General features: G+C 50.8%; 9 protein-coding genes across 9 annotated transcripts; 6 read left to right on the top strand and 3 right to left on the bottom strand.

Moving 5' to 3' along the window:
• Positions 1–306: 306 nt before the first annotated feature.
• Positions 307–1,502, top strand: HO133_006110 (uncharacterized protein; the record flags this gene model as incomplete). Its single annotated transcript, XM_037297012.1, has 2 exons — positions 307–1,155; positions 1,338–1,502. The coding sequence occupies 2 exons, from the start codon at positions 307–309 to the stop codon at positions 1,500–1,502; spliced, it is 1,014 nt and encodes a 337-aa protein (XP_037147586.1).
• A 1,399-nt stretch (positions 1,503–2,901) lies between these two features.
• HO133_006111 (uncharacterized protein) lies at positions 2,902–3,724 on the top strand (the record flags this gene model as incomplete). The annotated part of the gene is made up of 3 exons (XM_037297013.1): positions 2,902–3,041; positions 3,095–3,528; positions 3,633–3,724. The coding sequence occupies 3 exons, from the start codon at positions 2,902–2,904 to the stop codon at positions 3,722–3,724; spliced, it is 666 nt and encodes a 221-aa protein (XP_037147587.1).
• Positions 3,725–5,592: 1,868 nt separating this feature from the next.
• Positions 5,593–6,337, bottom strand: HO133_006112 (uncharacterized protein; the record flags this gene model as incomplete). Its single annotated transcript, XM_037297014.1, has 2 exons — positions 5,593–5,843; positions 6,160–6,337. 2 exons carry the CDS (start codon positions 6,335–6,337, stop codon positions 5,593–5,595), a joined length of 429 nt encoding a protein of 142 aa, XP_037147588.1.
• Positions 6,338–7,504: 1,167 nt separating this feature from the next.
• On the top strand, positions 7,505–9,045 carry HO133_006113 (uncharacterized protein; the record flags this gene model as incomplete). The annotated part of the gene is made up of 3 exons (XM_037297015.1): positions 7,505–7,764; positions 7,955–8,039; positions 8,206–9,045. 3 exons carry the CDS (start codon positions 7,505–7,507, stop codon positions 9,043–9,045), a joined length of 1,185 nt encoding a protein of 394 aa, XP_037147589.1.
• Positions 9,046–9,342: 297 nt separating this feature from the next.
• HO133_006114 (uncharacterized protein) lies at positions 9,343–11,713 on the bottom strand (the record flags this gene model as incomplete). Its single annotated transcript, XM_037297016.1, has 5 exons — positions 9,343–9,404; positions 9,463–9,556; positions 9,622–10,969; positions 11,020–11,283; positions 11,502–11,713. 5 exons carry the CDS (start codon positions 11,711–11,713, stop codon positions 9,343–9,345), a joined length of 1,980 nt encoding a protein of 659 aa, XP_037147590.1.
• Positions 11,714–13,327: 1,614 nt separating this feature from the next.
• On the top strand, positions 13,328–14,071 carry HO133_006115 (uncharacterized protein; the record flags this gene model as incomplete). Its single annotated transcript, XM_037297017.1, has 2 exons — positions 13,328–13,592; positions 13,620–14,071. 2 exons carry the CDS (start codon positions 13,328–13,330, stop codon positions 14,069–14,071), a joined length of 717 nt encoding a protein of 238 aa, XP_037147591.1.
• Positions 14,072–15,857: 1,786 nt separating this feature from the next.
• On the top strand, positions 15,858–16,728 carry HO133_006116 (uncharacterized protein; the record flags this gene model as incomplete). Its single annotated transcript, XM_037297018.1, has 2 exons — positions 15,858–16,101; positions 16,130–16,728. The coding sequence occupies 2 exons, from the start codon at positions 15,858–15,860 to the stop codon at positions 16,726–16,728; spliced, it is 843 nt and encodes a 280-aa protein (XP_037147592.1).
• Positions 16,729–17,972: 1,244 nt separating this feature from the next.
• On the bottom strand, positions 17,973–18,359 carry HO133_006117 (uncharacterized protein; the record flags this gene model as incomplete). Its single annotated transcript, XM_037297019.1, has 2 exons — positions 17,973–18,173; positions 18,240–18,359. 2 exons carry the CDS (start codon positions 18,357–18,359, stop codon positions 17,973–17,975), a joined length of 321 nt encoding a protein of 106 aa, XP_037147593.1.
• A 1,332-nt stretch (positions 18,360–19,691) lies between these two features.
• On the top strand, positions 19,692–22,675 carry HO133_006118 (uncharacterized protein; the record flags this gene model as incomplete). The annotated part of the gene is made up of 2 exons (XM_037297020.1): positions 19,692–20,977; positions 21,058–22,675. 2 exons carry the CDS (start codon positions 19,692–19,694, stop codon positions 22,673–22,675), a joined length of 2,904 nt encoding a protein of 967 aa, XP_037147594.1.
• Positions 22,676–23,670: the final 995 nt, after the last annotated feature.

The raw sequence follows: 23,670 nt of genomic DNA on the forward strand, positions 1-23,670 counted from the left end.
ATTCCTCACTACAGGCGTCGTTACTCGTTCGAAGACGACCAATGGGTCTGGGCATAAGCTCAGCCAAATTATAGGAGTCCAGAAACCTGCCCCAAAGGCCAAGGCTAGGAAGCCCACCGCAGCCGAAATGAGGGCCCTGTTAGCTGCAGCCGAGGAGACTTATCAGAAGTCCTCCCCCGGACTACTCCCCGGTCCACTGGTAATCGCTACAAATACACACCTCTCAACAAAGAAGCTTCGGAGATAAGGCTCATAATTCTGCTGCATGGAATTTCGGGAACAGAAATCCACATCAAGCTTGAGACCATGGTACTGTCAGATGGTCAAATCCCGACGTACGAGGCGCTTCCCTACACGTGGGGTCCCACAGAGAATCCTGTTGACCTACGGATTGACGGAGTGGACGGAGGCAGCAGGCTTGCTGTGACACAGAACCTTGCAGAAGCGTTGCAGTACCTACGGTATGATGATGGCAGGTCACGCGCTCTGTGGATTGACGCCATCTGTGTTGACCGGCAGAATATCTCCGAGAGGGGCCACCAAGTCGCTAGGATGGCTGACGTTTACTCCAAGGCTAGAGTGGTCATTGTTTGGCTAGGTCCCGGACGTGATGGAAGCGCGCTAGCAAGGGGGGCATTGACCGATCTGGGATCTGAAATTGAAGTCAATTGGACGACAAAGGGCATTACCCCGTTGTCACGAGAAGATTATGATCAGTGGACCAAGGAACCACTTCTCTTTGCGCGCAACCAGGACATCATAAATTCAATAGCACATCTACTAGACCGTGCCTGGTTCACACGTCTCTGGATTTGGCAGGAGATTCGTCTGGCCAGAAATGGAGCTGGGATCCGTTGTGGTTACAATAGTATATCATGGGCCAGCTTTCGTAATGCTATTCTCTGCTTGCACGTCAAACCTACACGCAAAGCAAGCAAACTCCTCTCTGGCATAGAACGGGTGTTCCCCATCATCATCAACTATGCTGGAACACTGCGCAATTGGCATGATCTTCTGGAACAAACCAGCGGATTTCAATATTCCGATGACAGGGACAGAGTGTTTTCAAATCTGAGCTTACTACGTATCTCTGCTCGGTCTGGTCTTGAGCCCGATTACTCGAAAAGCACAAGTGAGGTCTACAAAGGGCTCATAGTACTTGATCTGAATTTGACACACGGGTTGAGACTTGTTTCTCAATGCGAATTGGGCGAAAGCAAAGTTAAAGCTCTTCCGTCTTGGTTTCTAGGTTTTACCAGGAGCAGGAAATGCACAAGACTCCGGGGATTCGGGGGTTCTTCAGGGTCTAAGGCACATGCTGTTGTCCAAAATGAAAGTGTCATGATAGCGACCGGTTGTCGCGGAGGAGATCTACACCTGGTGGCACTATCGAGGCGATCCCATTCTACCATGACCTGGACGTATCCCTACAAGCCGGCACAGCATCGTTATTCCAGCAGCTTATGGAACCGAAGCTGAAACGAAACAAAAGGAATATATAGCTGGGGGCGACATGATCGAGGCCCTTTGTCGCACACTATAATGCAACCAATTCTTTGAATCTAGTCTGCCCCCTCCGCGAGGATATCCAGACTTCGAAAAGAGCAAAACTTACCTGCTCAGATCAATAGAATTAAAGACACTTATCCCTTATCGATGGTTTACAGGGTATGTAATTCGAGCGGTCCAGGAACGGGTGTTTTTCATCACCACAGATGGCTACATCGGCTCAGCACCAAGCACCATCAAAGCCAGAGATCACATCTGCGTCCTTCTCGGATGCCGCACTCCAATAGTCTTGCGACCGAACGTGCTTGACAGTTACAAAGTGGTAGGAAAGTGCTACATGCGTGGAATGATGGACGGCGCGGCCTTTCTTGGTCCCATGCCGAGTAACTGGCGGCGCTTATTGCCCACGAGCTTGCCAATTATACGCGGTGTTGGTGAACGACATGACTGGTGGAGCTCGACTTGATCATCCTCGGCTTGACGATATACCTATACCACCGGGATGGTCTGTGGCGGGTCATCCTTATGATAACGTAGTCAATTGTTTTTCGAATGTCGACATTGGTAAGTAAAGGTCGGATACGACCCAAGGATGAGCCCGGAGGCATCAAAAGAACGCGGGGTCGATCTACAGGATTTCCGGCTGGCGTGAATGGAAAGGCCTGTCACCTTTTCAACACCTGCGTTTGGTCTGTCATCATATTTCCATGTATGACTTACTAGTCAACTCACAAAACAGCTTGGAAACGCCGATAATACGGCAACCCATTTGGACCAGGGGGTCAACCACCGAAAATCCGTTTTTCATTTTTCCATTTTCCATTTTCCAATGTTCGCTTATCCCACACCATTGCTACACACCAAGGCAATTACTTTAGATTCTGAAGAGTGTAAATTATAGCGCGTATTCTATAATATAATTTAGAATTCGAGATTATATAAATTAATTTAATATTGGCGAAGTAATATTCAATTAGAGATTTTAGAGTCATCTACCTTAACTGCAATCCACTCTTTAATCAGTGATAATAACTTCACAATAATTATAGGAGCTTTGGGTATAATAATTCCAAGTCTTCTTTCAATAATAGAACACTATTAAATAAATTATATCTGAGTATTATAGAGCCATCGCTTGCGTTTTGATAGATCGATAAATAAATTGGGAGGTGGCTATGAAAAATGGTTTTGCGATTTTGCGATTTTCAAAAATTCGAAATTGCGGGGTTGACCCCCTGGTCCAAATGGGTTGCCGTAGATAAAAGCTAACATCAGAGCTTTGTAACGAGTCAATTTGAATTCGGTCCTTACCATCTCGGCAGTTTCAACGTGGTATGCCACCCTTGAGCAGTAGCTGTTCCCTCATCCTACATTGACGCCACTGCAGCAGCCATGGTGTGCACGATCAAAGAATGGCACCCAACAACAAGATGGGTAGATTCTGAAGAAACGGAGGCCCGACGATTCCAAAAGCTCGAATCCGACCTATTCAAACCATATAAATGTGACGTATCAGCTCCCCAAAAAGAAACGTTTGTTGCCCCTCTTTCTAACTCTCACTCGAGTCACTGCTGACCAGTAGTAGTATGAGCCGCAACTATGCCGCCTCGCCTCTCTTTCGCCTCCCTCCCAAAATCCGCGTCCGAATCTACGGGCTTGTGCTCGACGGGATGCAGTTGTGGATTGCCCACAGTGAGTCCAAAGTCGAATTGGAGAAGCCAGAAAAGAACTCACAACCCCAGGGACCCCAATCAGCACAGTACGGCCACTATCGTCACCGGTGTGGACGTTCTTATCAATCCACGGCCGATTCTTTCCCCAGGACCAAGCCTTCCATCAATGTTCTCCACCTCGGCCTTTCGCGTGTCTGCGGACAAGTCTATACGGAGACTGCACTACTGCCATTCACTCTCAATACTTTCACTTTCAGCGACGATTTGGTGAGGAGAGAATTCGAGCAGACCGCGCGGCCGGGGGAGAAGAGGGTGCAGAAGAACGCGGTTGGGAAATATGAAATCGGTACGTGATTGGAATTTCATGCTCGGCATCGCCAGGCCCAAAACTCGGAGGATCAAGTCACAGGTTGCTTTGCGCGGAGTACGGGCACGCTTGAACTTGTCAAGGCGCCAAGGAGAATCCAGCTGTTGTGCCGTTCCAAAGCACGCACGAGCTACAGAACAATGAGATAATGAATATGGTAGTGCTATCTGGCTAGATCGGACATGGATTGACGCAAGTCTTGCATCTTTATTAGCAGCTATTAGGTTATGAGATCAATGCCTGATTCCAAAAGCCTCCACAATAACCACTGCATGTCCCACGATCTGTCCGACAACATCCCCACCATCCCAGCCTGCTTTTCTCTCAACCCTCCACCTCTCCAACCGCGACGAACACCGCCCTCCTTTTTCCAGCCCAGTAAGCCTCACAGCCTCTCAATTCTCTACCCCTAGCCCCCGTTTCTCCTCCCTCCTAACCACAATCCCATTCCTCCACACCGCACCCCAGCTCCCCTACCTCCATAATTCTCCGCCAGCATCGTCACCTCACACCCGAGACTCACTACTGGCAGCACGGACACACAGCCGTAATAGCGATAAGTGTTTTCAGCGAAGAGGTGGGCGAGTTTTTGCTCGGCATTTGGGAGTAAGTCTTTCCTATCGTCCTATGATCCGGATTCGAAGGCGCGGTGGTCGGGGAGGTTGCAATGAAGGATTATGAGGCGGGCTTCAAGTGCCATCGCCGTCGCGTTGCTGCGCTTCGCAAAGGAGTGTGAGATGGCGAGGTAGGAGAAGATTGTGAGCTTGGGGTCGGTTGGAAGGAGATGTGTAGGGCGCTGATAGTAAACGAGGCTGGGGGTGAAGCCATATCGTAGGTCTATTTGGATGCCTGGGTTTGTTCAACTTGACAGTTTGCTGTTGAGGGGAGGCGGGATGGTAAAGCTCGGGTGGGATTGGTGATGCGGTATCACTCCAGCCTAGTCATAGTCGAATGAACCTTGATGGAGGTGGAGATGGTGAGGGAGGGAGGGAGGGAGGGGGATGACTAAGAAGGGGTCAATGATTGTGCTATTGTGGGGTATAGACATCACGAGTGTCGAGGAGTGAAGCGTAGTGCAGCAGGAATGACATGACAGCTTCAGTAAGCTGGGTTCATGTGTGCCTGTCTGCTCTCAATGAGTCATTGGGTCTCAGGAGGTCAGCAAGAATTAAATTGAAGATTCGACAGTTCTGAAGTACATCGCCTTTCGACGACGAACTCGGTTGGTCTGGCCGAGGCTGACTGCCAAACGCGGACTCTTCTTGGGCCATGAAGTTGCAAGTGACTTGAACGATGATTTCGAAAATTGGGTTATCGTCGAAATCACTCTGACTCGCCAGATTCTTGTAAAGGAGTCCGCGGCTACCAGAGTACTCTCCAGTTTTTCAAAAGTCTTTCCGAGTTGTTCAGCAATCTTTCTTCATCGACAGCTTCCCGTTCTCTAAGGCAACCGCATCATCTGAGTTTATTCGTCCAGGCAAGCGAGTACCCTATGCGAGATGTATCATCCTACCACTATCCACTGGAACGATGGATCACAGACTATTAAGCAGGTCTCAGCAGAACAGAATAGAGACTTCGAGAACCTGTCGTGAAAGAAAGACCCACATTTCAAACCCGGCCCGCCTTTCGCAAAAACCTCCAATCATGTCACAGATATTACAAACAAGAACAACCAAAATGTCAGACACTCTACCCAGCTAGCCTCCCCACTTGAACCCTCAATGACAGGATCGGAGCGCGTTGATGCTCTTGACTGGCTCGATGAGCGTTCGGACTTTGGTCCGCTCGATCGGCTTGCAGGACAGATTGCTTAGTCGGAATTAAGTACCATGGAACTGAACGGAGGCACAGAATCAATGTATGTGATGGCGGATGCTCAAATACTCCAGGGAGGAAGGTAGGCGAAGGTAGAAAGACGAGGGCAATCGATGGGGAGAAAATTCAACGGAATGCTTGGGACCTGGCATCATCTACCTTGCAGTACAGGGTGTCGCCACGTGTGGAAATTCATGGGCATTGACTTGCCATCTGTACGCCTTGTCAATGAATCTCTTCACCATCAGATTCTGCCAACGCATCTTCCTCGGCATCTTTGAAGCCGCCATCGTGCCCTCGCCGACGCTCAGCAGCAGCCGATGGTACACCAAGTCCGAACAAGCGCCACGCTTCAGCATCTGGTTTGCAGGACTCGGGCTGGGGCAGATCATCGGTGGTATGCTGTCGTATGCGTTTCAGCAAGTCAAAGATGAGAGGAAGGAGGGATTGGAGGGCTGGCGCATCATATTTGCGGTCTTGGGGGTGGTGACTGTGGTGATTGCGGTGACGGTGGGGGTCCGGTTAGATGCAGGCGCGGTTATAGGGGAGGGGGAGAAGGTGGTGTTGTTGAGGCATGTGGCGGTTAATCGGACTGGGATTCGGGATACAGGGTCCATGCCTAGGCAGGGACTTGAAGTCGTGCTTGATGGGCAACTGTGGTTCATGACGTTGCTGACTATCCTGATATGCGTTATTGGTTTCCGACGATATCTCATTGCTGATTTACCCTGCGACTTAGATCTCAATCTCAAGCGGCGTACTAACAACGTACTCCGCAACCCTCATATAAACCATCAGCTTCTCCTACCCGAACTCCGCTCGTCTCAACACTTCCTCCGGTCTTGTCTCCATTGCCAGCACCCTCACCGCTGGTTACGACATCCGCTACACCTCGCATCGCCGGGCCTGGCTCGTCTTCTGCTGTATACCCGGCATCTTCGGCGGCGCACTCCTCTCCTTCGCTACGCATAGCTCGCAGGCATCTATCTCGTCAAGCTCACCTCACTGATCATCATATATCAGTGGACTGCATCCAACGTTGCACGACAGAGAGTGGTTGCCATGAGCCTTGTATCGGGTAGTTTTAGCGTAGGGAATGGTATTGGGCTGCAGACTTTCCAAGCCAGAGATGCGCCGAGGTACATTCCGGCTAAGATCACAGTGTTGGCGACCCAGGCTGCCGCGGCCGGGGTCGCAGCAGTGGTGTTTTGATACCATGTGTGGGCTAACAGGCGTAAGGATAAGGCAATGCATTCTGGTGTGGCGGTGGCGGTAGAGGATCGGAGCGAGCCAACACATTTCGAGGGGACGGAACAGCGGTTGTGGGAGGATCGCACTGATAAAGAAAATGAGATGTTGAGATGTGTGTACTAAAGGTAGGCAAGCATTCCTAGAGGTTACCAGACTCGGTTGGCCGCATGGCAAAATGTTTCAAGACTGGATTTCTTGTTTCAAATAGCACCGAGATTGAGAACTGGCATGGCTGCGGCGAAACTATTTTTGGGGTTCCGGTAACTCATCTCCGTCCCTGTCCTTCTTCTATCATTTCCGCAAAAGCTTTCGTTCTGATACCAGATGGGCTTCTTCTGAAGCAACCAAAGCCTCAGTGTTTGGTCAAGAGAAGGCAATATCGGCGTGTCAAGTCTCTTGACCGAACGACTTCAATGCACAGCCAATGTGATTCCGCGCCACCAGTAAGTCCAAACAAATCAGTTTGGGAGCAGAAACAACAAGGCCAGCGGTGCACGCCTTGATACCACCAACCAAAGAGGAACCCCATCATGGAAGTGTCAGCTTGACGCCTCCACTGCAAAGACCGAGTGCGTAGGGCTCGATACAGTGCACTGAGTGGAGGCTGTTCTTTGTGTCCACATAACACTGCTTCGTGGTTCGCGAACAATGACGGAAAGCGCGGTGAAAGAAGACACAGCGAGCGGCGGACCACACAGTGAACACCATTGTATAATGTCACATGGAAAGTCATAACACACCACATCCATATGCCACCACAACACCTCTCCCTCGGATCTCGTCTTTATATCCCCTCCCGAGCACCAGAGCCAACTCATTCTCCCACCTAACCCACCACCCCTTAATCTGTGCTCTCCACCACTACACTCCGCTCCACTCAACAACAATGGGCTGCGCCCAATCCCGCCCCTCCGCAAACTACTACGACGAATACTTCCGACCCGCCCAACCCCCTCACCGCCGTTACCGCAGCCACCGCATCGCCAACGTAGACGGATACAAACCTGGACCCGACTACCGAGAGCATCGGCAGCAATACGAGCAGGATGTCGCGGCGGACAGGTATGAGGATGCGTACGACCGGCTGACGGCGAGGAGCAAGCTTTCTACGGCGCATGGATTGCAGGAGTATTATGAGGATAGAGGGTGGAGTTGAGAGCGTGGGGGGTTGGGTTGGAAATGTGTGATAGATGCGCCTGGCGTTTGTTGGGGGGGATGGCGGCGGTCTTGAGGATGTGAGTTTGATTTCGTCGTGGGTTATGAGTTAGATTGTTATCCCGCACTCAAGGCGATATCACTGTGTGCTTCACAAGCAATTCACAGTGTTTCGATCCAGGTGTCATGTCAAGTGGTGGGCACAGCAGAAATCCGCGTGCGGCTACCAAGCAGGCCTCGCGGCACCTGGGCGGATAAAAGCAATAGTAGCCATCCGCACCACTTTCGCTGCTTCACTTTTGCATCAGCCTGGACTGTTTCCGGCGCTGAACCGGAATGCATGCTGGATCAATCAGTAGTGTTGACGCCAATGAATGTAACTCAACACCCAGCTCTCACCTCTTTCACAAGACCTGCTCTGACCACTCACAGCTCCCTTTCAAACGCCATACTCTTCAACTCATCACCACAAACCATCCACCAATCCACCACGCCCACAACCCAATCCAGCAACCGCACAACCCTCCACCAAAAATGGGCGCCACACTCTCCTGCCTCGCCAACGACGTCTCCATCGCCGACCACCCGCACGAAGCTCCCCTGCCAGCACGTCCCGTATCACAACAACAGCTCTCCCGGCGCCAAATCCAAGTCCCGCGACGTCAGCCCCTGCAGCTGGAGTACTCGAGCGAGCACGGTGACGAAGTTCCCAGCTACAGACGCCAGGTCGCTCAGCGTCCACGACGCGAGTCTCTGCCCGTGGACTACGTGGACGGACACGAAGAAGACGTAGCGCGGTTCCCCGGCGTACGATCTCAGCGGCAGCGGCAGCGGCCACAACGTCTGCGGCTGGACTATCAGTACGGCCACGATGAAGAGATTCCCAGATTGCCGTATCGATCATCCCCGCAACGTGGCGCTTTGCAACGGGAGGCGTCGTACGATGAAGATGGCGACGACGAGGGCGAGGCTTCCGTCTCCCCACCGCAGTTCCCCCCGCACCAGCTCCCACGGCGCTCCTCCCTACCCCCACCGCACTCGTATTCGTACGAATATGATAGCGATATCCTTCGCCACGAACGTCGTCCTCGACGTCAGTCCACGCGACCACGGTACGAGATCGAGGCGCTGCCTGCGCCTGTGTACGGAGATGGGTTGCCAGAGCGGCGGATGAGGCGGGATCAGGGTTTGCGAGGGAGGGAGAGTGGGTCCGGAGACGCTCCTCCGAGTTATGAGGATCATGTTTTTGATCGGGAGGTTGGAGAGGGGTAGGGAAGGTTTGGTGGGCAGGGACGGTGGGGGGTTGGAGGTTTAGGAGGTTGAGAGGAGGGGTGTAAGGGGGGGGTGAGGGTTGTGGATTGAGGGCGAGGAGATGGAATGGGATAGGATTGGATTGGGGAAAATACTTGTGCGGTAGTGGATTGAGTACGAGTATCTTCAGCGATACAAGGATAAAAGAAGCATGCAGCAAAGTCGAAGATAGTACTAACAGACAAATATTCTTTCATACCGAAAAGATCACCAAAAGCCTAAGAGTTAAGTATTTGAAGCGGTCACCATTCCCATAGCTCATGGCATACTCATGAACAAACTCAACATCGCAGGATAATTCGGCGTGCCCAAACCAGTGACTAGCCCGGGTAGTCTTGTCAGTATCACCGTCAAAGCTAGGCGCGCAGGTGCACTCACCGGGATCCCATCCCTTGGCGACCGCAAACCCTTGAGTCCCACAGCCAGGGTTGCTGCCGTTGGTGATGTCATGAAGGACCTGAGGGTTGGAGTACTTGAGGCGCAGTCAGCAAGGAAGTGGCCGGGCATCTAACGCTCAATGACTGGGGGCCCACTCACCAGTGTTGGGTTGACGAATCCAATGGTCTTCTTTCCTACGGCAATCCTTTCCTCATTGATCCGATTCAAAATGGAGGCGAAAGTCGGCGCTGCAGCCGATGTACCACCAATAAGCGTTGCTGCGCCCATATTGAAGATGACAACGTTGTCACCAATGGCAGAGACGTCTGGGTAGCCCCGTCCATTTTTGTTGTAGATGCCTCCATTGGCGCCGAAGCTGTTGTTATTGGTGCTTGAGTAGTACGGATACTGAGTCCCAGCGGTCGAAAAGTAAGTCGCTACAGCACTGGCTTGGTAGCTGGGGATGGCGTAGATGTTGGAGAAGCCGCCGCCAGATGGGAAACGCGTGACGGCAACTTCTTGGTCTTTGGTCACGTCACCGCCTGGCGGGAGGAACGTCGCACCGGCGGTCGTAAGATATGGGCAAGTGGCTGGGAAGTCAGGGGAGAAGATGTTGCCGGTGGGACCAAGACAGCCGTCAGCACTGTCGTCACCAGCTGGACCCGCTACGCCGGAATCGCCTGAAGCGACGACGAGAGAGATTCCCTGCATGCCGAGTTTCATAAATTCGTTGCATTGGCGTTGCTGGTAGGACGCCGGTAGATCGGCTTCCTGGCCACCGTACGATATAGAGATGACATTGGTTGGCTTGTAGACGCCGCATTCGAGCGAGCCCTTGAAGCCACCGGGTTGAGGGTCGGGGTACGGAGGATCGAGAACGCTGTTTCCGGTCTCATTAAAGGCGGAGTAGGTGCAGTAGGAGCCATCAATTGCATCGAGGAAATTGTTGAGGAACCCCTCGTAAGTATAGTTGGCCTCATAGACATCGTCGTCGGTCTGGAAGAGAATAGAGTTTTGAGGGTAAATGATCGGATACGAAATTTGGAAGTCCAAATCAGACTCGGGTCCGGCATCTGTTACAGTGGTTGGAGCAGTTGCACCATCAACGCTGTCAAGGGTAGGATGGGTTCCTTGTGGGATATTGGGAGCAAGGGTCAAGAAAAAATCATTCAGATCTGTTTGACTGTACATGTCATCCAAGTCCTCAAAGATTCCCAGTTGATTGCCAGCGGCATTCTTGGTCGGGGTGGTGATGTTGTAAAGAGTCTTGATACACAAGGGGATTGCAGCCACATCGCAAATAGAGCTTAGAGGTGCCGCCAAGATTGAAGCGAGCGTTTCGGGCAACGCCTTCATCTTTGGTTTAGTGATGTGCTGATTTTTGCTCGTTACACCAAAAGTTCGCTTTTGCAATTCCGGATCCTTCCTAGATCTCGAAGGGGTCAAGAGCTTCAAGCCCGGAGTGATGTAATCTACATGCTCCCGGACATGGTGTGGGAGAGAGTATCTATCTCTAGTCAACGCAGGATCTCGCAAGTATGGCTGGTGGTTGCTTACCCGTCGCATCCAATATTGGTTTTGCCAGTGCCATAGTGAGCATAGTTGTAATACTCGGCCTTGATCAACGCTTCTACTTCGGAAGTGGTAGCATCGAATTGCAGCCATTGCTTGTTGACGGATCGAGAAACGCGGTTTGCTGCGATTCCGGAGTCTTGTAGCCATGCGCTCACCGTTTCGACAGTGTTTGGTTGCGGAGCGAACATGTCATGGATTTCTTCCACGTTGTAATGCTGGCCATATCTATGTGATGCTGGGTTTGAACTAAACTTCCAGTCAACATAGAAGTCAGATAAGTGACCTGGGGCGTTTCCCGTGAAAAAATTTGGACGCTGCGTGATGGAATAATCTGAGTTGGCAAGCTAACAATATAAATACTACAAAAGCCTGAGAAACCCAGGATGAAACAAGGTCTCAAGCAAAGACATCCATCGTTGACATGATAGCATAGGGGCAAGATACATAAGAGGAGGCATGCTCACACTTCATCAAGCAGGCGTGGGCCATTGTCAAGGTTGCTCTGCGTCAAGCCGATGCGAACGGGTAGGACAGTCGAAGGATCAACTCGCGAAAATTTTACCCAGTTGAGAGGTTCCGATTGTCGCTTCTCGTGCACGACATGAGATGTGGAAGTAGGAGCGGCCGTTGCAGTAAGCGCAATGGCGCCGAAACAAATGAGAGCTTGAAGATGCATCTGGAGGGCGTGGAGCAATCAAAGGGAATTTGGGATGGGTAAGCTGCAGAATGGCGACCATACCCGGATACATATACTCGGCCATGGGAGGGGCAAAATTCTCACTTAGCTTTAGGTTTCGCCTTCGGAGAAATTCCCAATTGTCGCTGAGCTTCCTCGTTCGATGCAGACACATGACAGAACATGGTTGCAACCGAGCGCATCCGCTGGTGATGCTCATGCGTGGTCGTTACAATCATTGGCTCAATCTTTTTTCTATGACGTCGATCATGCGCAAATCGGAATTCAAGAAAATGCGCTGTTTCTTTTTAGATAGGAGCTGACAATCGCCTTTGTTGATAATCAATTGGTGTGGTGGCTGCAGCATCTTGATAAGGTCACGGACGGGTTAGACCGAGAAAGCCAGTTTCCTGTTCAGGCAGGTCAGTCTGCACCCTAGTCTACGCCAAGTCCGAGGGGCCCAAAATGAATAGCCAATCAGCCACGAAGCTCTTCACAGAGCAAAAACCTCATCTCGAGATATCATTCGGGGAGATGTTCGGTAGATGCTTGGTCTCACGCGTATATCGGACCATGCCGATCTCCCGAATTCGAATTAGCGCGAGGGGCCAAAGACAAACAATGCCTTGTCCAAATCAGATAGATGTCTCGGACCCTGGATGCCAAAATGTGGATTGAGGATATGGCAATCATGCGCTCAAAGGGATATTCTTCGCCACGGCATTTGTCGAGCTGGACCGAGTTGATGTTTTGCGTTTGGATTGTCTCGCTGTTTCACCACACACCCAGCTGAGAAGCTCCAGACCTCGACATCGATAATGCACCATACCACCTGGAACAGACAGCCGGCGAGACATCAAGATCCATGGCATGCTCCGTACTCGTACGTGGCGCCGTGATTCATTGTATCAGAGGCAAGTGCCGCCTTAAACGCATTGATGTGGCGTCCAAGGAGTCTTAGATCTCATTCACCATCTGACAAGAGTAGTCCCAGTGGGTGTACTGTCTCAAAAGATCTGCACAGACATGATCGTTCAACGAGGGTATCATAATCAAGTACTCAGAGACAGTCGATGAGGCTAAGAGTGAAAACTGAGAAAATCTGCCTCACTTGCCTCCGTGATTGCTGCAATCACCATATGAGTGGAAGTGATAAGCTGCGCTCAAAGACGCAGGCAACTGGCGTCACTGCTGTGAAGTTGACACCTCTCATTACCGCTCATGCAACAACATCCCGTTCAATCTCTCTTTCGAGTTCATGCTGCTTGCAGCTGCAGTGAGTAGACAATCATATGCGTATACATGATCATTGAAAGCGACGTATGTCTGTTTCTTCTGTCCTTTGCAGGCTGAAAGGTTCATTGGTGAGAGAGTGAGAATTTTAGCCTGGTGAGCCTTCTGAAAAGATTACTTTAGCATGCGATCGGGATCGACAAAGCACGGTCTTACGCTAACCTGTAACAAGACTAGCTTCGTATTCGGGAAATCGGAAATTGAACGTTTACTTTACTTCGTTAGATCTATCATCATCCATCAATACTTCGAGATACTCATAGTAACACGCACTGATGCTGCACTTGCCTTCCGTTCTTCTGTGGGTGACTATGATTAGAAATGCCTCGAGGACGTCCACCTATCCAACGAAGCGAAGAAGAAGCCAAGATAGCTCGAAGAGCTCAAGTACGCCGCAATGTTCAGGCTTATCGACTACGCAAGCACTCCAATGGTGTATCCGGAGAATCTCAAATATCGCCTAAGGAGCCGTTCAGTTTCGTGTTCGAAGAATGGAGCCAGGATGATTTTACGCGCCCATTGGACACAAGTCTTAATGCGCCACCAGAGCAACAGTATAACCTCACGAGACACGATGGTGGCCGCGGTTAAGTGGATCATTCTTGCAAAATAGACGCATCTTCGGAGATCAACCAGAACTCGCCCATGTTCCGAAAATTCAACTTGTTGGTGGAAATACCTCCGGAGATAAATGCTGCTCGAGTATCCCGCCAGCAATTCACATCAAACGCTGCCACTGCATTCTTCCCCACGGTACAGAACGGAGATCCTGTTTCCTTAGAGACTGGCCCGCACTGGGCTCAACTGATCCCAGACCTCGTCAATAAAAACGATGTCCTGGACTCTTCCATCCAGGCTCTCTGCCTCGTGCAGATCAGTCACGTCATGCAGGAACGTTGGCTATTACGAAGCAGTCTCACATTCTACGACAGGGCACTGCAAGCGTTTCAGGGAGTGATAGCAGAACCCACTCAAGCATTCAAAGCCGAGATCTTCGCAACGGCCATGGCGCTTGCTACTTACGAACTGCTCCAGGGAACTAACGCCAACGAAAGCCGTGGCTAGATGTACCATATCGAAGGAGCCTCTTCCTACCTGAACGCCTTCCCGAAGTTTGGTGTGTGCGCTTTTAGTCATCAATTGTCTTCCCATTTTCTTGAGACTATCTGCATTTTCGACGCTCTTGGTGCTCGAAAACCATCTTGTTTTTCCACATCCAAGTGGTGGCGAAGTACCGTTGACCGGTTTGGGGACGATATGTATGGAGCACTATTGCGCATGATCACCTCTCTCCCGACAGTACTTCAGCTGTGCGATGAATCAATGGTGTTGCCAGCGAGCGTCGAAGCGTACGCAAGGTGGTCAGCCCTTCTTCAAATGGCTTTCCGACTGGAGAAAGCATTTCTAGACTGGTTCCACACGATGACGGCTCGTCTGTCACTTTGCCAGCACACTATTACCTCAACACTACAGGAGACTTCGGATCCTGACACATCGCAGCCCGAATTCTCATTTCCGAACCTATACACTGCGCGGCTCTACCTTCTGTATTGGTCATCCATGATCCTTCTCTACGATACCATGGTCGATCTCCTTCGAACAACACAGTCATACTCAGAAGCTGCAAATACTGAATCAAGTGACCTCCGTGATCCGCTCTACAACACCTCCAGGGTCGAAAGTTACATAGGACTTTCTTACATATTCGCAACTAACATTCGCCAGTCTGTCCGCTTCTGCCTGAAACCTGAGAATGGAGTCATCGGTAAGACTCTCGTTTTGCTGCCGCTGTGGATAGAGCGGAATCGTTTTCAAGAATGTGATGGCGACCAAGCTCGTTGGTGCTCTACTTTGCTCGATCAACTTGGGCAGCGCAACCTTTCTTTTGGCTTGCGCGTTAGCCAAAGTACTCCGTATATCGTTCTCAGATAATCGTCGGGGTGAGTTTAGCGCCGCACCGGACTTATATGAACGCTTTGGATATACGGGTTATTGGTCACTGTCTCACGACTCTCGCATGAATGCACGAAGTCTGGGTTTCCCGTACCATCCGTTGTCTGCAAAATTCTATCCGGGACACTGCCGGGCTTCGCAAGCCCCTTGCGCCTCCTCCTTCCGGGTTCAGACAAAACGTTGTTCGTTGTTCCTCCGGAAAGAAGGCAAGGGGTACCACGAACCCCCTGCAAGAAAATCAATAACTAGAACAAAGCGGTTCATCAACGCTGCCCGAGTTGAAATAAGACCACATCTAAGAGGGGTCATCGACACTGCTAGTGCTGTAAGCTAACGCCGTGTGCACGGGACGTTGGGGCCAAATGCGGCCTCCGTGGCGGATTCGACCCGGCGGGACGGGACGGTCCTCAAGAGTGTGCCGAGCCAGCCTTTCGCTTTCTTTGATGGCTTAACCGTTTGTAGTTGAGCTTCAAAGAGCGAAACCCTTTTTTCATGCCGTCCCCGGATTTCGTCGGAGAATTTAAGGTCAATGGACGGCTTATGCAGAGCATGCACGCCATGAAGGGCTTGACACACCACCTTCATCAGGAATGATTTTTCTTTTATGCTGATAGCCTCATGAGTAGACTTGGCATCATCTAATTTGTCAATGCAGTCTCTGAAACAGCCTTTTGGGGACGCTGCTGTCTCTTCCTCGGGTGAGGCAGTGTTAATCGGCCGGGCTCGTATGGTCGTCCTCGGCGTGGAGACCTAAATCGAGCTTTTGCCTATTGTTAGACTGTATTCATTATATACAGTGGACATAAAGCCTGATCATCTACCCAGATCTTTCCTAAATCACAACGCTTTGTATTTCCAGAGTCTCGGTTCTTTGCGACAATACTAATATGTCCCCACAATGTCACCAATGGCTTTGATCAAGCTCGGTGTCTTACCCATCAGTGTTATCTTTGGATGTTCCCTTCTTGCGAATGCTGCACCTCACGATATCAACTCCGCCGCTGATGATGCTGCTCTCATCATATCACTAAACCCTCTCGACCCTGAGGCCCCTCTGCCGGATCCGGCGAGAGGCGGTACGCCGAGATCAATCGATTCCCCTCTACTAGTCACGGAAGTCTTAGGCTTCTCAAAATCCGCAGGTTCAGAGCCAACAGTCAACTCCCTCAGCATTCTTTGAAATGCTCGTTGAACTCCGTTTGATGATCTACGAACATCTCATCGAAGCTGGAGATCTCGGCATTCTCACCTGCTGTAAGGAGAGCCTAGGCACAACCGGAACGGAAAGTCTAGGCGTTCTACTTGATTTCTGGGACCAATCTGTGGTCACGGAGGAAGGTTTCAAATGGGTTTATACAGGCAAAAGTGTTTACATGATCTGCAAATTTTATGCCAATCACCAGAAATCCGACGGCTTCTGGGACCACGTGAATTGGATCCGGGCCCCCACACGCGCCAACGTGGGCTATAGTCCTACCAGCAGCAGCCTCGACACCAATGGGTGGACATCTTCGACGAAGATCGACCCGTCTACACCTGGATGGGATACCCTCAAGCAGATACGCACTGCGCAGCTTCCTACCATCAACATCGGCACTCCTTCAATCCACTGGCGACTAGATTTCGACGCTGCTCAATCCAGTGGGCTCACTTGCAGTGGCTGTCTAAGGTCCTGGTCTGATGCGGAACGCTGTGGAAAGAGATTCCCTACGAGGAAGATTCCTCTAAGCTTCACGTCTTTGATTATGTCCTTGGAGATGTTCGGGTGAGGACCAAAGGGACCGCAGTGAGACATCAAAGCTCTTTGTGTTTGTACCATGCGCAAACAATCCCATTGCATTGCGGAAACGCTGGCTTTGTTCTTCATAAAGAGCGACTCCCAATCCTTCTCCCCTTTGTTACCAACATAAGGCAGCACAACACCGTAAACCTAATCCTCATCCCATTTTCCACACGAGATTTTCCTCGCGCAGATCAGCCAGACCCTTCATCAACTCACTCACACACTCCTCTAAAATTCCCGGCACCACTCAGCCTCGCATACAAAGAACGTCAAACGCTCCAATCCACTTACTCTGAAACACTCAACCATGGCAAATCCCATCATCTCAACCATAACCCTCGCCCCCCGCGTCCCAAAAGGCCGCGCAATCGTCACCGTCACCGCCACCGACGAGGTAACAGTCTTCATCACCGACGAGGTAACAGTCTACATCACGGACACGGTTGAAGTAACAGAATCAATCTTTGACACCTCATTCATCACCAAGACCGCCACCATCACAGACATATCCACAACTACAGAATCAATCACAACCACAGAAACGCAAACCCCCACTCCAACCCCAACCAATCCCACCCCAACCAATCCCACAACCACAAAGAAAGAAACAACCCCTCTCATCCCCTTCATTCGCCCAATCGATAGCAGCACGTCCCTCCTCTCCGTCCCCACCCCCCTCTGCTCAACCATCCCCGCGCCTTCACATGCGTCTGTGGCGAAACACCTCGATCCGTTCCAGGTCCTGTCGATCGTATTCGGCGTCTTCATACTCTTCCTGCTAGCACTGATGTGGTTTCTAGTGCGAAGGTTCTACAAAATGTACAGGGCGGAGCGCGTGCTGAGGAAACAAATGCAGACGGAGGGGACGGAGATGCCGGCGATGAGGGTGGCGGCGAGGGATGGGGAGGCGCATGTGGTAGGGGAGGAGTGAGTGAGGGATGGGACTCGGGTGGGGTGCGTGGGTTGGTATTCTTGGATTTCAGAATGGGTTCTATTGTAGGGCGAGGTAATTACTCATAGCGAGAGCGGAAATCTTTGGGCTTTTGCTTGGTTTGCGCCTCCGGTTTCTTCCTCGAAAATCCAGGAACAAATAAACCAAACTCCTCACTCCTTTGATCCCCTTCACATCATTCAGAACCCATCCATCCACCATCGCGCAAAAGTCTTTCCGCCCGTCGTAACCCATATTACATCCCACCAACCCAGCAAGCTACAAAAAGCAAAACAACCTCAACACTCCACCCCCGGACAACCGCACTGCCCACCAACCAACGCCCCAACATCGCACCCGAACTTATCGAAAATATGCCCCAGATCCGCAAAGACGTCGCGCTTGGGCAGGACGACGAGGCCTTCCTTGCCATCCGTGTGGATGGCGTCGTGGACGGATCTGGCCTTCACGGGCGCGGTGAGACTGCTTTCTTGGCTTGACTTCAGAGAGAGAGAGAGGTGTGTTAGCAATCTTCTTGGCGGTGGGGTGGAAGGGGCTCGACTCACTAGAGCGGGTGCGCGGGCTTGGGGAGTGTTGCTGAGAAGGTGAGGGAGCGGACCGGCCGCTGCGAGGGTGGAGAGCACGATGGGGAGGAGGGGGATGAAGGGGAGGAGGAAGTGACGCATGGTGGTGGGTTTCTTTGTGGGGTATGGTGGCTGGTTTAATGGAAGGGAGGATGGAGGAATGAAGATTGGGCGTGGAGAGGATTTTCTGAGGAGATGGGACTTGATATAGGGGTCCTTAAGGGTAGGACTTGACATTTGTGACTACGTCCGCTATGAAAAGTGCTATTAGTGGAGTAATGGCGCTAGGGGCTGGAGAGTCAGCATCCATGGATACGAATCGATTTTTCAAGGCAAATTTGAAACGATACAATCATTGTTTCATCACCGAAATGAAATGTTTCGACACGGATGTGGGGAAGGCGCTAGGAACAAAATGGTTGTTTCACAATGGCGCAGTGTCAGAGTCATGCATAGAAGGGAAGGTGGGCAGATAGTTGATGATCGACTCTCTTTATATCTGGCTCCGGTTTCACTATCCATTCGGTGTGCCAGTCTTGCCTACTGGCAAAGAAGCTGATTTGGGGCAACGGCACGGGGCATCAGTATGTGGACCGTATTACTGGCCAAAGGAAGGTTAATGATGAGTGAGCCAGAACAGCTTGGGACGTGATACGTTGACAAACCCCGCCCCCCACCCTCGGCATCCGGGTACGACTTCCAGGCTGGTCGGGTGGGGCGCAGTCTTGAGTGATTTAAGTGCCGTGGTCTTGCTGGCTACACTCTTTCGGTGCGCTGGATCGTGAACAGACTAGCCCTTTGGGGGTCAACGGTAGGCTGATCCGGAAAGTGCCATTGAAAATGCGAAGCAGAGTATGTCGGGTCTGACCCCCATCGTACCCGGACACAGTGCCCGGATGTGAGGCGGGTGTCAACGTATCAGACGCCAACAAGTTCTTCAGCTGTGGCGTTCGCGCTCAAGCACCTTCCTCTTTCGGGACTTGGCATTGAGACTAGCTTCATGCAGAGGCGGGCTGACAGGCTGAACCATTTGTCGATTTGCTTCATGTTTCTTTTTTTGTTCTTGGTGTCCCCTTGAAGCATTATAATCTACAGTCAAAGCGGTACAAAATCCAAGAGTCTGAGACGGAGGCGACAAATGCAACACTGCCAAGTGTCCTCCTGCGCTCAGAATTCGTTTGGAAGCCTTGCCGAAGTGTACTGCCGCGCTCGCCAGCCCAGAAGAACGGTCTTACTCTTCGATTCGAAGCCCGCGCGCAGTGTTTGGGCAGGCTTGAAATTCGGCTCAGATAATGAGTCAGCCAGCTGGAGGCGTTGGATTGCACTCTCGACAGTAAGTGCTACCCTTCTCGGCAGCTAGCCTCATTTCCTATCCTCGGTCGGTGCTCAAGTGAATGCATGTACTCATCCATACAGTTTTAGAACCTTTCAGTCATGGAGGTGATAGGAGCTGCCTCCTCTATCATTACTATACTTCAGATCATCGGAACCGTAGCATCTTTCTGCTACGATTACCAAAGCGGCACTCGGCACTACCCCAAGGACGTCGTCAAGATCACACATGAGCTGCGGAGCCTTCGAAACATTCTTGAGAGACTTGTAGATATCGCAAACTCCCAGGACGACTCGGCCTCGATAGCCTTGCCCACATTGGACTCGCTCAACCATTCCGGAGGCCCCCTCGAAATATGCAAGGTAGAATTGAAGCAACTAGAACTCAAGTTGGCCCCAGCACAAGGTCGCCTCAAGCAGGTTGGGCGAGTTTTAATCTGGCCTCTCAAGGAGAAGTATGTCCAGAAGACCCTTGGTACCTTAGCCCGCCAGCGGGGACTTTTCCAGCTTGCTTTAACAGCGGATCAGACCACTATCACCTTAGCAATAAAAAACGTCACATCCAGGACCGAAGAGACTTTGGTCACTTTGACCGAAAGACTTCAAACTGTGGCCAGAAAGCAGAGGATCGCACAGATTTTCGGATGGCTAGCGGCTCCAGACCCATCTTCAAACCATATTAAAGCCTGTCAGACCAAACAGCGGGAGACGGGACGTTGGTTTCTAGAAAGCTTGAACTACATCAACTGGAGGAACCAAAGAGCATCATTTCTTTGGCTTCATGGAATCCCTGGCTGTGGTAAAACTGTACTATGCTCTACCATCATCGACGACATTGCTCCCACGTGCCAGACGAATGCTCACAGCATTCTAGCGTTTTACTATTTCGACTTCAACGAAATCAAGAAACAGACTTGCGAGGGTCTCGTGCGCTCGCTAGTTACTCAGCTATTTGGTCAATGTTCAGAGAGTTCAAAGACAATGGAGGCACTTTTCATGGAATGTGGCGAAGGTCAGAGAAAACCGACCACTAAAAGTTTGGCTCAAGCTTTGAGAGAACTCACTGAGCAGTTTAAGGAGATTTACTTCATTGTGGACGCACTCGATGAGTGTGTAGATATACCAGCAGTGATTTCATTGATTGATGAGATTCGTGGCTGGCAGAATCAAAATCTGCACATCCTCGTCACAAGCCGAAAAGAGATAACTATAGAGAAAGGATTTCGACTCTTAACCACTGACCAGGTCCAGATTCAGAACCATCTCGTGGATGCCGACATAAAGCTGCTCGTTCGCGAATGTCTTCGCGGTGATCCTGAATTGAGTCAATGGTCTGAAGATATTAAAGTCGACGTTGAGAAGACCCTATACGAAGGCTCCAAGGGAATGTAAGACTATTCTCTAATCGATTTTTCCTCGGATCTTCGGTCAACTGCTGTCCATTGCTTCCCTAGCTAATTTAACTAAGGTTTCGTTGGGCTGTCTGTCAATTAGATACCTTGCGTAAGTGCATCAAGCCATCCGCCCTCCGGAAAGCTTTGGCTTCGCTTCCAAAAACGTTAGACGATACTTACGAGCGTATACTGTGCAACATCGACGAAGACCATGCTGAAGACGCCTTGAAAGTTTTGCAGTGGCTTGCTTTTTCTGCGAGACCACTGGAATTAAAAGAAATCGCCGAAGCTACTGCAATAACACTGGACGATCTACCTAGATTCGATCCTGAAGATCGACTCCGTCACCCCACAGATATCCTAGCCATCTGCTCTAGTCTGATATCTGTATCGACTAGACCCATCGGCTTATCTTTCAAGTCATCATTAAGGGGAGGCTCTTCTCTCCCGCAACCATTGCCAGAGCTGGTGTCCACATATGAAAATACCTACTTCCATGCTAGCCGGCCGAAGGGGGATACGAGCTCGTCTGGTAGTATCTCTTTAGAGCATGGTTCCACTTTTCCATCTGGTGTGCCAGAGCGAGTGTCTGTAGTCGAAGATGCCCGTTCTGCTGACAGCCGGTCAGAAACAGAATCTTCGGACGAGCATGATCAAGACTATCCTCGTCACTATGAGGTACGCTTGGCGCACGACTCCGTCAAAGAGTATCTCGTCTCGGAGCGAATCAAAACAGCCAGAGCGGCTTTCTACAGCATCAGTGAAGCCTCCACAAATGTGTTTCTAGCCAGATCATGCCTTGCTTATCTAATGCACTTCAAACAACCACTGAGTGACTCTACAGCTGAGTATCTGTCCGAGTATCCTCTACTCCGGTACTCTGCCCAAGAGTGGGAGTTTCATGTCAGCGGTTCCGGAGATCTGAACCGCGATACTCGTATCATTTCTATCTTGAAGGAATTCTTTCTCGCCCAAAACTTTTCCTTCGCCAACTGGCTAATCGTGCCTTTCGGCCCCTATTTTAGCAATTTTCAAGTCATGGAAGAGACAGCAGACGATGGCGCAGACCTCAAACTGGAGGGGCGCCTTTATCACGCATCTAGACTTGGCCTACTCGATATTTGCAAGATACTTCTAGAGCAAGGAGTGAGTGCAGACCCTCCCACCGAGTCCACTACCGGCCTGGTGAAAAGTCTGAGCACTCCTCTCCAAGTTGCAGCGGACAAGGGGCACGAGGGCGTGGTCCGATTGCTGCTCGACCACGGTGCAAATGTCAATCAGCGTAGTGTCTACGCCTCCACGCTAGACTACGCAGTGATGGAAGGTCGGGAGTCGATCGTACGGCTCCTCCTGGAAAGGGGCGCAAAAATCACCATTGAGGCAGCCTCGGCTTATTACGGTCTGAGGGGCCTTGCTTCCTTGGTTCTCGCTGCTCGTGCCGGCCGCGTTGGCATTGTGAAGTTGATACTCGACAACGGAACATACCCGAGGGCGAGAGAGTCATACAGTGAAGCCTACCAAGAGGCGATTACGCAAGGTCATCAGGTGGTCGCAGATCTTTTGCTAGAGTATGGGGCAGATCCGGACTATTTCACTGGGATCAATGACTCAGATGGCTCAGATGACGAGTACTTTGACATCGAAATAGGAATGAGATCTCGAGATGGGCAAGGAGAAGTGAAATCTATCTGAGGCGATGAGGAAGGTCTTCACGATATTTAACGCGATGAATGAAAAGAGCTACTGAAAGTCTATCGCCTATTCAATGCTCACACGAGACGCGATGCTAAGAGAGGCAGTTTCGGATTCTATACATATATGGCTTTCTATGCCGGGCAGTCTTCACGACGGTGGATTTTGACTCTAGGCCATTCAGTATATCTGCGCTGAAGTATGTGAAGCAATCATGTCAATTCTGAGATGCTTTATGTTGTTACTGACGCTTTGCCTGTTTTCCTAGCGATAGATACTTAAGATACTTATCATATATAATAAGGATCTCGTTCTTTACGATCACTTCTCCATTCAAGACACCTACTCCTTGCGTCCCAGCCAAGCAACAACCGCCAGCATGACAGTAGGCAATCCTCGTAGACCACCATCTCACCCAGCGTCTCATGCATTCTCGTCAACCATGAGCTCAGCTCGATGAATTACTTTCATTTCTGCGAGTGTTCCGACCACCCATTTTTCGCGGATGCATGTCCGAGCTCGGTATCTGCCGCTTCAACAACGCTCACTCTGAGCTCGCCGCTCGCTGCTGTAACCCCAGCCCTCACGAAGGGGGATTTCACCCCACACACCCCCTCCCCCCCCCGGGAAAAAAAAAAAAAAAAAGGGGGGGGGGGAAAAAAAAAAAAAAAAAAAAAAAGGGGGGGGGGAAAAAGAAAAGAGAAAAAAAAAAAAAAAAAAAAAAAAAAAAAAAAAAAAAAAAAAAGAAAAAAAAAGGGGGATGTCATGGAAGAGGGCGTAGAGCGCGACATCCTTGCCGACGAGGAACATACCGGCCTCGATGGTGTCATTGATTCAGCGCGTAGTTTCCATAACGATGGGCACCACTACACCTTCTCATCAAAAGTTTCACCATACGATCTCATCGTCTCCAAATCATCCTTACTCAGCAACGCCTCTCCCTCTCTCAAGACATAACTCGCCGGATACACCAACCTCTTCACCCCGCCTTCTTT

Source organism: Letharia lupina (assembly GCF_014066315.1).
Source record: "Letharia lupina isolate WasteWater1 chromosome Unknown contig_23, whole genome shotgun sequence".
NCBI classification, from domain to species: Eukaryota; Fungi; Ascomycota; class Lecanoromycetes; order Lecanorales; family Parmeliaceae; genus Letharia; species Letharia lupina.